Below are 15,696 nucleotides of genomic sequence, written 5' to 3' on the forward strand. Positions count from 1 at the left end.
AGAGCTTATGGAGTCTTTTCTCTGACTATGTGAGGAAGCTGAAAATTTATGATGTGATATAGTTTGAGTGACAGACAGACACCTCCTGAACTGTGTAAGAAAGCAGGCGATTTAGAACATTCGAACACCGTGATTAGATCCGTCAGGCTAGGTTGGGAAAGGACTGGGGAGTTGCTGAGGGTTCATTTTGAGATTGTGGCATACTGCATTTTTTACAACTAGTATGTAGTTGTAAAGGCAGGCTGTAGGTGAGGATGCTCTCAACCTGTGGAATGGAACCCTAAATTTGTTTACTTGTTATGACCTCTCTTAGATATGGGGATTTGTAGGTTGTCATTCTTGTTCTTTACTGTAGACCTGAGTACCTGATTCACTTGATTTCTCGCGTTATATACAATGAGCCCTGGATGCATGGAATTGGTAATGGCTTTTGTACTTTCGATATTAATGCCTTTCTTGGAAAACAAAGTAGGCTTTTCATGCTTGAGTAAACACATTGATACATTATGAAACTGTCAGACTCTTTGAACAATTGGCACCAGCTCAGTTATTCAGACATGTGACTCTTTTCAATGGCTTTTGTGTTTGCTAATGCTTTAGCACAACTAGTATAAAGAGATTGCCATCCCTTAAAATAAATCTCAACTGATGGTGAAAGAAATCTCAAGGATTAGCCTCCATTGATCATCTTTTTTCATTATCATATATGTCCAATTAGTGAAAGCATTTGTGCAGATTCTTAGTTCATTTAAATAATCTGCTTTTTTATTATTATGTTAAAACCAGTAGTTCGTGCAGTATTCTTGTCACCTGACCCAAGTGTGATCTGCTTCCACCCTACGCAGTGGACCTTCACTGGATTCTCTGGCCTGGAGTTAGCGTGGCTTTTTACAGAGAACCTGAAACCTTGTTTTCTTTTAGAATTTTGTTGCATTGTAAACCCTTTTCAGGTTCTATTGTGTTTGTAATAGTCATTTTTATTATTTGCATAATACTGCGTTATTTAACAACTGGATAGCCTGTTTCCTTGTTCACAGTGTGCTTCCTAGTTTTATTTTAACATCATAATGCAAAGATACAGTTGTGCACTATGCTTGCTTTTGCAATTTTCTGCTATAGTATGAGGAAAGGCGCAAAGAGGTATATCAGTAGATTTGAAAATATTTTGTCTTTTGGGTGTTACCCACTCACTTTTCAAAAGGCCGAGCCTCTTTGGATCACTCTACAAATATTAGTTCTTTTCTTTTTTTTAACAAATAAAAAGGGGACAATGGCTACTAAATATTAGCATCTTATAATCAGCATCCTCTCATCATAGTATAGACTTTCTCTGTAAATTCATTTTCTGGTTTTAAAAATGTAGGATATGCAGTTGTTTCACAATTCTAATCAGTCAGGAACCATAACAGTGAAGAACAGGGGCCTCTTGTCTTTCCTGTCTCTGTTGCTGGGCTTTTGGGAAGTTTCTGCCCTGTTCGGTTTCTATAGGTGTGCTTCTGTGGGCTTCTGTATGGCCAGCGGATGCTTTGTTCATTTTTCAGGTGGGTTATGTGCTATTTTGTAGCTCTCGGTAGATGTCCCTTTAGTGGAAGTTGAAGATTGAGCACCCAGCGTCTCGCCTTTGTAATATTGACATAACAGTTTTATCCATGTTGACGGAATTATATTACTGTGACTCTTATGTATCCCTCCCAGCCAGATCTTGCGTCTATGTTATGATTTTCCCTTCCTATGATATACGTTTTCTGGAATTAACTCATCCCCATTTGGTTGTTGCACTGTCCCCGTTTCTGTTTCTGCTTTGTCACTAAATATTTGGACACTCGCAGATTCCTTCTTTGTAGCTCCTCCCACATCAGAGAATCTTGAGATGCATTTTTATTCATGTTTTCAAAATTTCCATCTGGGGTCCATGTATTTGGCTTCTGTGTAGACTGGTTGTTCTCAGGGCCTGTGGTTCAGGGGCATTTGGGAATCTCCTTGATTTTTTTCTGAGGATTTCTTTTGTCTTTCTGAGCTTTGTTGATTCTGTATTCCAAATATCGTATCATTCTTTAAAATCTCCATCCACATTTTGGAGAAAGTGTGGAAAAGCACATTTTTCACATTTGCGTGGGAATAACGTGTTGCGTTTTCTAAGGCAGCGTGTCGTTGACCTTCAGTTTTGTGTCGAGTCCAGTGCCATTCTGGGTTCCAACTCTTGTTTGTCTTTGCCCCTTTATTTCACTCATTGCTGGAAGGTTAAAAATTCCAGTTAGTTTGCAATATTCCTTAATTGTGCTTTTTTTATTCTTTCATACTCATTTCTATGTTACTGTGATAAGAACAGCTGAGAGAAACAAGGGGAGGGAAGATTTATTTGGGCTTATGGTTTCAGTCCCTCATCGTAGGGAAAGAGACTCACTTATGGGAACGTGAGCACAGGGTGGGGTCTGGTCCCTTATGGTGGGCCCAGTATTCAGAGTTGACCGTCAGATTATCTGTCTCCAGCTAGGTTCAGTTCAGATCCGAACCACAGTACATTTGTGTTGTCCTGGCGCTGTGCCTTTGGGAACCAGAAAGCTGTGTTACGCGGTTTCACGCGTTTGAACTCCATATTCTTACATGGATTGTTACTTGTGGAGCTGTCTGGTTTTCCAGCCCTTCCTTCCCATCATTTTGCCATCTCTTGAGTCTTACCCAACTTCTTTTAAGGGAGTTTGTTAATTTTATTTACTTCTCTTAGATTCTTTTGTGGAGGCTATACTATTTTTAAATTTCTAGGTGTTTAATTCAAGTTTTTCTTGATTTGGTAACGTACAGTTTCGGCTTGATTCACCTCCCTCCCCAATGCTATTGTTTTAGCTGGCGAAGTTTTCTTTGGTTCTCTATATTGTTTTGTGTGTGTGTGTGTGTGTGTGTGTGTGTGTGTGTGTGTGTCTGTGATGGCTCCCATGCACTGTCCTTCATCTGCATGCACACACACTTGGCATCTTGCATTTCATAGACTTTTTATCTAGAGAATCTGGTCTCTGCTTGAGTTAGAGATCCAGGTCCTGGAGGTATGGGTGAGATGAACGTGTGTAGACACTGTGCTGGGGTGGGCGCCTCTCGCTAGCTCCTCTCTGTGATGATTGCTGTGTCTGGCTCTGTGCCTGTGCCTGGGGGCCTGTCACCCCCAGACAGGAGGGTGAGCGCTCACTGATAGTCTGTGACCTTTTCCTTTCCTTTCTTTTCTTTTTTTGTTTTTGTTTGTTTGTTTGTTTTTTATAGATAGGGTTTCTCTGTGTAGCCCTGCTGTCCTGGAATTTAACTCCGTAGACCAGGCTGGCCTCGAACTCAGAAATCTGCCTGCCTCTGCCTCCCAAGTGCTGGGATTAAAGGCGTGTGCCACCACTGCCTGGCACTTTTTCTTTTCTTAAATTAGGGTTGCCTTATTGTCATTAAAGCCTCTGAGTTTTGTGTTAGCTTTTTTTGCCTGGCTATGAAGGACAGAAAAGAGAAGACAAGGATTTAGCTGTTTCTTATAGATGATTTTTCAATCAATTTTCTTTCATTTAGAGGTACTTGACCTAATTTCTTTATGTCTGCTTACAGCACAGCTGTTTTATAAAGCTTTATTATTATTTTTTCCTGAATTTTGGCTTTAAGAATTTTGTTGCATAATTATCTAGTTCCCCTTGCTTTGTATGTTAGTAGTCTTCATAGACTTATTGCATATCTTTATATTTGTGTTCATCACTGTATAAGTTTTAGTATGACATTGAAGAGTGTAGGAGAAAGGCTACACATTTAGTCTGCCTCCATCATGGGGATCTGGTGCAACCTTTTGATGCTTGGTCAAAATAATTTTTTACTTGCTGCACACAATGTGAGATATTGCATCTATAATCAATAGAGTTGATGCATTATATTTTATAGAAAGTTTTAATTAAAATTCTTCTAAAATATGTTTTAATATTATAATTAATATTATATTAATGATTTATAATATTAGTTTTGATAAGTAGATGTGGCAATCTATTTTCATGAAGTTGCTTGTTCATTTTTTTAAACATTTTTATTTTTAAATTCTTATAAATGGAGACAAATTCATAAAAATTGTATGTCCTGAGAGGTTCATTGTATATAAAGATATATTTATATTTTATATTTGTATATAAAGATATTTCATATGATCAGTTTACTATTCAGACCAAGAATTTGACATTGCCATAGTCTTCATTAATCTTAAAACATAAACTGAAATGTTCTGTTAGCTCGAAGAGCCATGCAAAAAATGTATGAAACCCATGTTAAACCATTTTCTCTTTCAGCAATTTTTCCAGCTAGTCAAATTACGAAAGCTTGGACTCAGTGATAATGAAATTCAGCGGCTCCCTCCAGAAATAGCAAACTTCATGCAGCTGGTGGAACTCGACGTGTCTCGGAATGGTAAGAAGGCATCATCCCACTTAGGTTGTCCTTGTGTCTTTTTTGATGCTAGGGGCATGATTAATGACAATGAGTGTATAAAGGTTATTAGAGTTACTTTTTCTAGCTATGGGAAAGGATACGTTTTTGTATATGGACATTAATGAGATTTAAATTTTATGGTTTTGAGACAAGGTTTTTCTTTGTAGCCTAGGCTGCCCTTGAACTTGCAATCCTCCTACCTCGGCCCCTTAAGTACGAAGATCCCAGCCATGTCTCACTAGGCTTGGCTAATAACACTTTAAATGGTCAACTTCTAATATTTACCAACACTGTTTTTGTAACTTTGAAAAGTAGCATCAGTCTTTACTCCTCAAGTTGGCTGGAGACCATGTGACTTACCTTGCTCAGTACGGTTTGGTTTATGAGGAGAGGTCTTAGTATGCGGCTCTATCAGGCCTCGAACCTGTGGCGATCTGTTGTGTCGGCCTCCTGAGACCTAGAATTCTGGGTGACTGTGACCAGCACTGACTCCTTCTGCTGAACCTGGCATGAACTGGCTGCTGGTCGGGGCTTGGATACTGTATCGAGAAGCTGTGCCCCAGAGAAAGGGTGCCCTCTCCCGATTAGAGTTTAGAGTGCCCACCCAGCAGAGCGAGGGGCTGTGAGCTGTCTTCTGCTCTTTTAATCAAGAGCTGATGGTTTTGTCCTGCATTTATCGGCTGGCTTGTGAGTTCAGGTTTCACTGTTCTACCTTTTCCTGTTATTAAACATTGTACAAGGGAGATCCAAGCGCCTCTCATGTCGAAGTGCAGTCTGGTTGGCGTCCTTTCCAGATCCTCACCCTCCCACCCCCCTGCTGCTTACAGCAGAGTGAGTGGAACAGCAGCTCCTGCTGTGGTCCTCTCTAGGGGTGGGATTCAGTCTTATAAGGACCCGTGTGATTCCCTCAGGCTAGGGCACAATATAGCTAGAATTAGTTCTATGAAGAAGAGCTGTTTCAGTTCCCTTTTATGACACATTCTTTTTTTTTTTTTCCTGAAAAAGCAAAACCAAACCAAACCAAACCAAAAACAGTCTGTGAGTTGTAGTTCAGTCTCTGTCTTCCAGACACTCTAGGCCCGAGAACCACACTAGGAGTGGATCGTTGTTATAGTAGCGAAGGAGGAGGATCCCTCCTTTTTAAACACCTCTTACATGGCTCGCACATTCCATCCTGTTAGTCGGGAGTTGCTTTTTGGCTGTGCTAGGTCATTGACTTGGGTCCTTTATCTTTCGTGAAAACCATTTCTTACTTTGAAAGTACTGGGGAGAAAAAGTCTTGCTTTAGACTGGCTTATACATCACAGAACCAAAGATAGCTCCAGTAAAGTGGGGTTTCCACCTAGGCTGGCGCAGAGCGGACGTTCCAGCAGCTACAGTTGATCCCACTTGGGGTTCATAGCCATCCCCACCCCCCTCTTGCTACCTCTGTCCTCGCTGCTGTGTCCTTCCCTCTCCACTAGCCCGCTCTCTCAGGACCACCTTGTGGTATTTCCCCCCCACCAGGAACTTTTATGGCCCATGCCCGGGTACTTTCTCTGCCTCTGTTCCTGCTGTGGTATCCATTTGTCAGTGACTTCCTTGCTACGGGAAGAGTGGTTCTTCAAGCTTACCTTTTTATACCAACCATCAGATATAAGCTACAAGGTGGCTGTCCTAGGAGATGAGAACAAGTCACATGAGGTGACTCTTCCCTCCCTGAGGATTTCTGGTCCTGAGCAGACTTTTTCTACCCAGGGGGACCTGACCTGGTTGGAAGTACATCCAGGAAGTACCTATAAGATAGAAATGACTTCTCGTCTTAGCAGTCATCTGAGTTACTTTAAAAAAAAAAAAGCTAGAAAGCTGCCTGTTAATTTTGCAAAGCAGCAGCAGCCAACTCAAAATTGAAATCACAAAGTCTGAGGAAATAAAGCGCATCTTTGAAATTGGAGTTAGAAAGGAGAAATTGCTAGGGGCCAGGAAGTACAGGGAGGAGCAAGGGTCAGATCTGTGTTGGCAGCGATGGGAGGGCGGCCGTGGCTGGTTGCTTCCTGGCCCCACAGTTCTCAGGGCAGCGCTTGTAGCCAGGAGGCAGAACTACATGCCTCTTCCATGCCCTCTTTTTAACCTCCAGCATCTTGACATACGAAGCTAAGCACCCCTGAAGTCCGTGACAGGGTGTACCGTTTCCTGCCCCAGGGATACTTACTTTGAACTGCTGAGATTTCGAATTCGAGCCATGCCTTCTTCCAGGCTTGGGGCCTTATGAAGGACCCAGCATTTTTTTTTCCAAGTTCCCTGAGGCTGTTTGAGAAATGCTGAGGGCCCTAAACTCTCCTCAAAGAGCCTTGCTTTCATTATCTGACTGGCTAGGGAGTGTGGTAATTTGGGGTGGGGGACGCAGGTTCATGGGATAGGGGCGGGAACCGCCATGTACTTAGGAAGAATGCAGCGTGGAGCATGGGTGGGTTCAGGGAACAGCCCTGCCAGACTGACAGGACAGAACAAACTTTATAACTAACAGGAGCAGGGTCTCAGGCTGTTTCCAGATGGGCAGGTCTCAATGTGCTTCCTCTCTCTTTTCCTTTTATTTACAATTATTTTTTTGGCAGATAAAATGGCATCAATATAAATTTCCAAGGCAACCGAGTAGATAAATAAAGGTCACAAAGCCTGCAGCCTGTGAGAGGCGGTGTGAGAACCTAACTCTGTGTACTCGGGGCCGCTGAGGAGCTGGGGCCGTTGTCTGAGGTCTGGCGAGTCTCTGCTTTTCTGTTGCACTAATTGGAGCTGCCTGCTGAGGACAGAAGCTGGATTGTCTTGAGTTCCCTGCCCACCAGGGCTGGCCCCTTCTTGATAGGGCTTTCAGTGGCATGACAGTTCCTGTGTTTCTAAAAAAGCAGAGCTTTGACCGTGACGGAAGAAGGCAAGGTGCTGGGGCCAGACCACACGGCCAGTGGATTGCTGCCTGTTGCTCTTGAACCCGCAGTGACAACCTGACAGTTTTGTTAAATTGAAGATTCTGAAGTGGTGGGTCTGAAGTGGCCAAGTGAGACTTGTGCTTTGGTTCCCAGGGGCTACTAATCCTCCCAGGGACTGCTGATCCTCCCAGGGACACCTGACCCTCCCAGGGACTGCTGACCCTCCCAGGGACACCTGACCCTCCCAGGGACTGCTAAGCCTGCTGCTCTACCAAAGACAGTAGCAATATTTTAGAAGTCAGCACTCAGACTTGCCCAGACTTCATTCAGAAGTCTTACATGGTTGTGAGCCTAACTTCTTTCTCTGCCTCAGACAACCCTGCACCTCTGCTTGTAAGATGGGTAACCATCAAGAGATTCCTGGTCCAGGACCATATGCTAGGGCTGATTTAAGCTCACATTCACTTGGATTCTTTTCCTTGCTTATATGAAAGGCAAAAGAGAAGTTTTGTGTTTCTCTCTAAGAAAGTCTGTAAGATTGTTTTCGAAGGATTATGAGGTGAGGGCAATGCTCACAGCCATCCTGGGCTGTGAGGCTCCCTCCCTCCCTCCTTTTTTTGATGGGGATATGGAGTGGAGGCTACTCCCAGAATTGCTGGCTGAGGACCTTGGGCCAGAGTCCTGGCTCTGTCATCAGTGCCAGAACTGCTTTGGATTGGCCCTTGGCTCTGCTGGGCTATGGAGGGATGGAATGAGGCCTTTGTCTGAAACAAGTGACCACCAAGTTTCATGTCAAATAGGAAGGATCAAAATATACCAAGAGAAAAAGATGCATGTTTTCTTTGAATATGGATAAAAGAATGGCTGGAATATCGCACATGGAGTTGATATCTGTGTATGGTGTTAAAATATTATACAAAACTGTACAGACTTACTACAAACAGTGCAAGTGTAAGGCATTTTCTGTAGTTCAGTGCCTGTAGCTCGATACTGGAACTTTATATCAGTTTCCTGTGTCCACCTGTTCTTAGCTGTCCTAGGGAAATGGCTCTGGTCATATAATCGACCCATCAAATGATTTGATATCCAAGGATCCGGGGCAGACTTTACTAATGTATCGTGAATCAGCGTGTTGGTAGATTGAGTTTTGTAGTTGACACTAATTTGGCTTCAGCCATTGCGTATCATTCTCCTCTTAATTTAGTTTTCCCTGCAGTATGAGGCCTAGACCACTGGCATTGCTAAAGGTCGTTATTGGTGAAGCGAAAACCAGTGCTTACTATTGAATCATGGTGAGAGCACTATCCATTTTCCAGTTCTATCTGTGAGTTGCTATGTATAAGACCTTATGTCTTAGTCAGGGTTTCTATTCCTGCACAAACATCATGCTGAAGCTCCTTTCTCTGTGATAACTCCAGCCTGTGTCAAGTTGACACACAAAACTAGGCAGTACAATTGACCCCTTGTCAACTTGACCCACAAACACATCACTATTAAGCCTCAACCCTTACTTTCTTATTCATCCCCAAGATCTAAATTACTTTAAGAGTTCCACAGTCTTTACATATTAAAAGTTCAATCACCTTAAAATGTCCAATATCTTTAAAATTCAAAGACTTTTAAAATTCAAAGTCTTTTAACTGTGGGCTCCACTAAAATACTTTCTTCCTTCAAGAGGGAAACATACCAGGGCATAGTCACAACCAAAAGCAAAACTCAAACTCCAATGGTTCAATGTCTGGGATCCAACTCACAATCTTCCGGGCTCCTCCAAGGGCGTTGGTCACTTCTCCAGCTCTGCCCTTTATAGCACACAGCTTGTCTAGGCTCCAGCTGGCTGTACTCCACTGCTGCTGCTGTTCTTGGTGGTCATCGCATGGTACTGGCATCTCCAAAACATTGCTATCTTCCACTGTAATTAGGCTTCACCAATAAATAGCCTCTTATAGGCTCTCTTCATGGTGACAAGCCTCTGCTCCTATGCATGACCTCTTCAAGTCCTGGGCCATCAATTACAACTGAGGCTGAACCTTCACCAATGGCCTTCCGTGGCCTCTCACTGTGCCAAGAACCTCAGCTGCTGCTCTTCATGACCCCTTCATGCCTTCAAAACCGGTACCATCTGGGTGACTCTTACACAGTACCAAGTCCAGCCACAGCACAAAATACAACTGTGGCTATCTCTAGAACACACTCTCTGTGCTCTCAGAAAACACTTCCAAGAAGATTTCATTTCAGTGATGCTGGTCTCTTCTTAATCACCGCTAATTTCTTAGCTCCAGCTAACCAGCATCAATAGTCCCAGTAACGCAAAGGATTGCTTTAGTGGTTCTGGTATCTTGTTACTCACAGCTGATTCTTCAGCCCCAGCTAACCAAAATCACAGAATCTTCACAATCAAAACATGGCCCCTTTAAGAGTCTTTAATCTTCCCTCTGAAATTTCACAAGCCAGGCCTCCATCTTCTGCACTGTTCTTAACATTGTCTTCCAAGCTCCTACAGAACTTTCCACAGAGCTCTTAATATTCTAATGGCTTTTCTAGCTCAAAGTTCCAAAATCTTTCCACAATCCTCCCCAAAACATGGTCAGGTTGTCACAGGAATACTACACTATGCTAGTACCAATTTGTCTTAGTCAGGGTTTCTATTCCTGCACAAACATCATGACCAAGAAGCAAGTTGGGGAGGAAAGGGTTTATTGAGCTTACACTTCCACGTTGCAGTTCATAACTAAAGGAAGTCAGGCCTGGAACTAAAGCAGGTCAGGAAGCAGGAGCTGATGCAGAGGCCATGGAGGGATGTTTCTTACTGGTTTGCTTCCCCTGGCTTGCTCAGCCTGCTCTCTTATAGAACCCAAGAACACCAGCCCAAAGGTAGTACCACCCACAAGGGGCCCTCCCCACCTGATCACTAATTGAGGAAATGCCTCACAGTTGGATCTCATGGAGGCACTTCCCCAACTGAAGCTCCTTTCTCTGTGATAACTCCAGCCTGTGTCAAGTTGACACACACAACCAGCCAGTACACCTTATAACACATATTCTATTTATGTGATGTTCATTTCGGATGGTGAAAGCAGCTTTGCGTCTGTTATTTAAAACACTAGGCTCTTTTGGGAAATAACTATTGAGATTAAAAAGGGCAATTTAAAAGAATAATAAAGACCACAGGGAGTGGTGGTGGGGATGGCCAGGTGGAAGGAATGCTGGGTAGTATTGCATACTGAGCCAAAGAAGGCTCAGGCTTACTCTAAGGAAAACCCCAGCTCGTGAGTGAATAGTTAGCAAACCTGAGTTAACAAGCACTTATCCACCGGGTCTTTTCAGCATAAGTAATAACACCATGGCTGCCCTGCATGGGGAGCAGAACCAGTCTTCCCATGTCTCCCAGGGCTTGGGCTTAGGGTAGTTCCTTCTGTCCAAGCAGGAAGTGCTGGGCAATGCCTGTGGTCTGCAGCTTTTGGCTTCTTTGGTGTGACTTATAACCAGGCTGGAGACCTGCTGAAGTGATCTTGTGCCTGCTTCAGAGTCTGTCCTGAGAAAAGATCTCTCTGATAGGACAAATCTAGAGTGTCTGTCTGTCTGTCTGTCTGTCCTCCTCCTCAGTTCCACACTGCTCTCATTTGGTTTCTTGCTGGCTAATTCCATACATCCACACCAGCAGAGCTGCACAAGTCTGCTGTTACCCACACACTCTTCAGACAGGCTGGAAAGAAGCCATTGCTCTTGTCTTTCTGGCTGCCTGACTCAGGCCCAAGATTAACACTGTGCTTAGCGCATTGCTTGGCAGGACCAGGAGAGATTGCTTGTCGTGGTCACTTGAGAGACACCAGCAAAAGGAAACTTGGCTCATGCTGGGCCGCTAGACAGCACTCAGCTTAGGGCCTGCCCTGGGAGTTACAAGAATTTCTGCCTCTTTTCAGGTGCCTTTTCTACCTTAGTTTGTACCTTTTTGTGAGTTAATATAGAAAAAAAAATAGGGTTGCTTTGTACTAGCAAGAAAGCAAAGTACTTAGTCAATGTTCTGTTGCTGTGAAGAGATACTCTGACCAAGGCAACATATAAAGAAAGCATTTAATGGGCCCCTGCTTAGGTGCAGAGGCAGGCACGCCTGGTGCTGTAACGGTAGCCGAGAGCTCGCGTCCTGATTCCCAGGCAGCAGGCAGAGACTGGGCGTGCCATGGGCGTTTGAAACACCAAAGCCCACCCTTGGTGGCATACCTCCTCCAGCAAGGCCACACCTCCTAATCCTTCCTAAATAGTCCACCTTCTGAGACCCAAACACTCCAGTAATATATCAACCTATCAGGCCGTTCTTGTTCAAACCACAACTGCACTTCTAAAAGGTGATTTTTAGAGTGACTGTAGAAAGCAATGGGGTGTCTGTGAGACAGTCATGTTCCAGGGCTGGAGAGAGGGCTAAGCTTCAGATCTCTTTTGATGAGTATAGTTTATACTTTTTGGTTGATTCAGTCTTTTTTGTCCCTGTCTAGAAGGATCTTCCTAGGGTACCTAACTTCCCCATGTTATATCAGAACATGGAAATTGTGAAAAGTCGTCTTTTCCTAATGTGGCTCCTGTCCATAATCAGCAAAATTATACTGAATAGTAGTATATTTATGTCTGTTTTTCTTTTTTTAATTAGCAAGTCCATAATAATTGAAAACAGTATCTGAGTATATGTGTATATGTATATATATGTATATATATATGTGTGTGTGTGTGTGTATGTATATGTACAAGTTCCTTATTTACAGGTTCTTTAGAGGATTTCTCCATTTTTTCATCTTTCTTTTCCTCTCCCCCTTTTTCCATCTCTATTCCCTCTCCCCCCCAACCCCACCTTGCCCCATCCCTCAGTCTTTACATGCAGAGTTGCTTACCCCCACAATACTGTGGGTTTACATCCAGCAGGCTGTTGCATGTTGCAAAACTAATCACAGTGCTTTCTCCTGGAATACAGTCATAGCCACCATAGGGTGGTGGCTTCTTCCCGACGCAGAGCGTTTCTGTAGCTAGTGGCGTTATTGCTCACAGCCCTGACCGTGCCTGGCATGAGTGCTCATGCTTGCTTCACAAGGTGCTGAGGTCGCCTTTGCCATGCTCTGGCTTGAGGCTAGCAGTGCTGAGGTGCTGAGCCTCGGCGCAGCTGAATGCTAGATGGTCCCTCGTCACGGATGGTCTAAGCCACATGCCATACCATTGTCAAGCTAGAAAGACAGCTCCAGGAAAGGGACAAGGGATCTTAGAGAGAAAGTCTGGGAATGAGAGGCATTGCTAAGAACTGTGACTCGGTGGTTATATGTAGTGATGGTTTGATTTTCAGTTACTGGTGTGAGTCCCAAATAAGCTCTCTTCGGTCTAGTTAACACAGCTGCTCAAAGCCAGTGATGAAAGCCACCACGGGTCCCTTCTGAAAAACAAAGCAGCCGTGGGCTCTGGTGCATTAAAAATGCTTTTAGTTAGCTGCAGCTCTTGACTTTGGTTTCTGTTTATAAGTGTTTGTGGGGAAGGGTATGCATGCGCATATGTGTGCGCGTGCATGTGAGAGGTTAATGGTGGATAGCTCCCTCAGCTGCTCTCCGTCTTGTTTTCTGAGGAAGGGGTTCTCACTGATCCTGACGCTCACTAATTAGGATGTACCAAACAGAGAGTGATCTCCAGAGATGTCCTTGGTTCTGCCTCCCCACACTAGGATTACATAGGGTGTCTCTCTGTACCTGGTTTTCCTTTCCCTTTTTTTTTAAAGCATAAATGCTGGTGACATGAAGAGGACTTCTCTGACTGACTCATCCTTACTCCCTTCCTTATTTATTTATTTATTTATTTATTTATTTATTTATTTATTTATTTATTTATATTGAATACTTAAAGTACAAAGTTCAATGTTAAGTTCATCTGCCACTTATAGAGGAAACCCACAGGTGCTACAGATGAAATATTACACTTAAATGACCGTTGTACAGCGTGTATTAAATGCTAAGATCTCATAGTACCCAACCCTTCAGTAGCTGGAGTCAGTAAGATGCCAATATGTCAGTACACAGAATAGGGAAAGCTGTTGTGGTTTGGTTGGTGTTGAAATCTGGTAGGCTTTAATAATTATTTTTTTAATTCACTGATTTTTTAACTCTATTTTTCTTTTTATTGTCAATAACTATTTGCTTTAACAATTCTTACAGATTCGTTGCAGAGTTGCTTGTTTTCTTTCTTGGTTTGATTGGAGCAGGGTCTCCCGTGGCCCAGGCAGTCTCGCTGTACAGTGAACAAGTGGCTTTCTCAGCCTTGTCTCTCACTTGCTTCTTATGAATAGATTTGCAATATTGAGGTAGATTTTTTTTAGAGCCAGTGATATCATTAAAATGTAAATATATTAGTGCTTACCTATTAGCTTTCCACTGACAGTTTTAATATTCATAAGGTCATGGGAATAGTAAATAAGATCTAAACTTGCACAGATAACTGACTGGTGTGTTACAGGGAACTTTGCCAGGTTACGGTAGTAAATTCTCACTAGTTGCTGTAGACATTACTTTAAAAAACCCTTAGTGTTTCAGCAGAATGGGACAGTTTTATTTACTGCCAAATGTACAGTGTAGCGAGTGAAGGATATTATAGGATGTCGATGCTGAGGGCTTCTGCACCACAGGGCTTCCCAGATCTGGGCTTTTCCTTGTGGTATCCCGCTGTCAACCAAGGTCTCCCGGGTCCTTACGGGAGACGTGTTTGGGCTTCTTGGCAGAAAGGAACTGGGAAATGGCAGATAGCTGGAAGAGAAAGAGGGACCCCTGGCTCCTGGTACAGCACAAGATCATTTGCAAACCTGGTTTTTAACATGCTGAAACAGTATCATTTTGTGCCAGAGAGAGAACACCAAGAAGAGGAGGGGGAGGGCAGTGTGTGTGGACCACCTCACGGAGTCTGGAACACTCACAAATCCATGTTCTCCACTCTGGGGAAACTGGAGTTCCAGGAAGTGCACTGTTGAAATTCCTGTCTGATTCTGAAGCTGGGGGAGTGGCTGGCTTCATCAGCTGTGTCTGTTTAAGTGTTTATCTCACTGGAAACATCCTCATACACACATACACACACCCAGGGAGAAAGTTTGGTTTGGCACACCGCGCTGTGGTCAAGTTAATGCATAAACTTACTCACACCTAGCAAACACCATGCAGACAGTCACATGCACATGATCCTGTGGTTATGATAACTGCCTTCCAGCAGTGAGCCCCGCATTTGTAGGAAATACCCATCCACGCACCCCAGAACAGAATAGAACAGAGTAGTGCAGAAAGGACATACAGCTGGAGTCAGCTCAGCATCATTGGTGGCCACCGATAGTTAGTAGATGGCATTGTGCTATTAAGTGAGATTTCTAACTCAAAACTTGAATCCTAACTTAAAGATAGAGTTTAAAAGTTGGTGTTTTGCTTCGGGCAATCCTTGAAGCACTTGTTTTAAGCAGTGTAAGGTCATTAAAGGGTTTGGAGCCAGATTTTGTTACTTAACAAATTGCATTGGCCTTTCCAAGTGTTTGCTTGTCTGTGAAGTGAAGACTTTAGGCATTAGATTAGTGAAGAGGCTGTACGGAGTGCTCAGGGCAGCACCTTGCGTGGAGGACCATAGCAGTGCGCGCTGTAGTTAATGCTGCCCACTTGCCTTTGGATGCGAAAGTCTGAGTTAGCGCTGAGGGTCAGAATTCAGGAGTCGGGCGAGGACCCGGCTGAGGCGCAGCTGAAGGAGTGACAGATGTGACAAATGCCACGCACTGTCACAGGCTTGCCCTTTGTATCTTACCTTCACCTCCATCCTGTGACTTGGGGGTACCATTGTTTCAGGATGGGTAAGGAAACTGAGGTTCAAAGATATTACCACATGCCCCAAATTACTCCTTATTAGTGGTGGAACCGAAACACTGCACCATTGAAAGAGTGGTACTCTTCATTGTTGTGTGATTGAAGATAATAAAGCCAAGGCTAATAGTCTGTTCCAAGTTTTTTTTTGTTTGTTTGTTTGTTTTTGTTGTTTGTTTGTTTTTGTTTTAGAGATGTGAGGTTGTCAATTTCTGGTTGTCCGTCTCTGAATTGAAGACAGAAACACTTGCCCTTTTTGGTTTTCCAGAAGGTAGTTTCTTACTTTGTTCACGCTTCTGTAGCAAATTGCCTTAGACTGCATAGTTTCCACACTACAGGAAGTTTGGTGTTTGTAATTCAGAGGCTGGGAAGTTCAGGACGGAGCAGATGCGGGGTGTGTGGTGAGGACGTGCTACCGGCTGCTTTGAGGATGGCACCTTCACGCCACGTCCCTTGGTGGCAGAATGGACAAGGGAACTGGCTGGAGCCTCTTTTATAAGGAGTAA

General features: G+C 43.6%; 1 protein-coding gene across 2 annotated transcripts in view; it reads left to right on the forward strand.

Moving 5' to 3' along the window:
• The window catches only part of Lrrc1 (leucine rich repeat containing 1), a 164,881-nt gene that overhangs the window by 37,198 nt on the left and 111,987 nt on the right, over positions 1-15,696 (forward strand). For both annotated transcript variants that reach the window (XM_052187781.1, XM_052187780.1), the window contains exon 2: positions 4,296-4,413. In XM_052187781.1, coding sequence (XP_052043741.1) covers positions 4,296-4,413 — 118 coding nt within the window. The remainder of the gene's footprint in view (positions 1-4,295; positions 4,414-15,696) is intronic.

Source organism: Apodemus sylvaticus, chromosome 7, assembly GCF_947179515.1.
Source record: "Apodemus sylvaticus chromosome 7, mApoSyl1.1, whole genome shotgun sequence".
NCBI lineage: Eukaryota > Metazoa > Chordata > Mammalia > Rodentia > Muridae > Apodemus > Apodemus sylvaticus.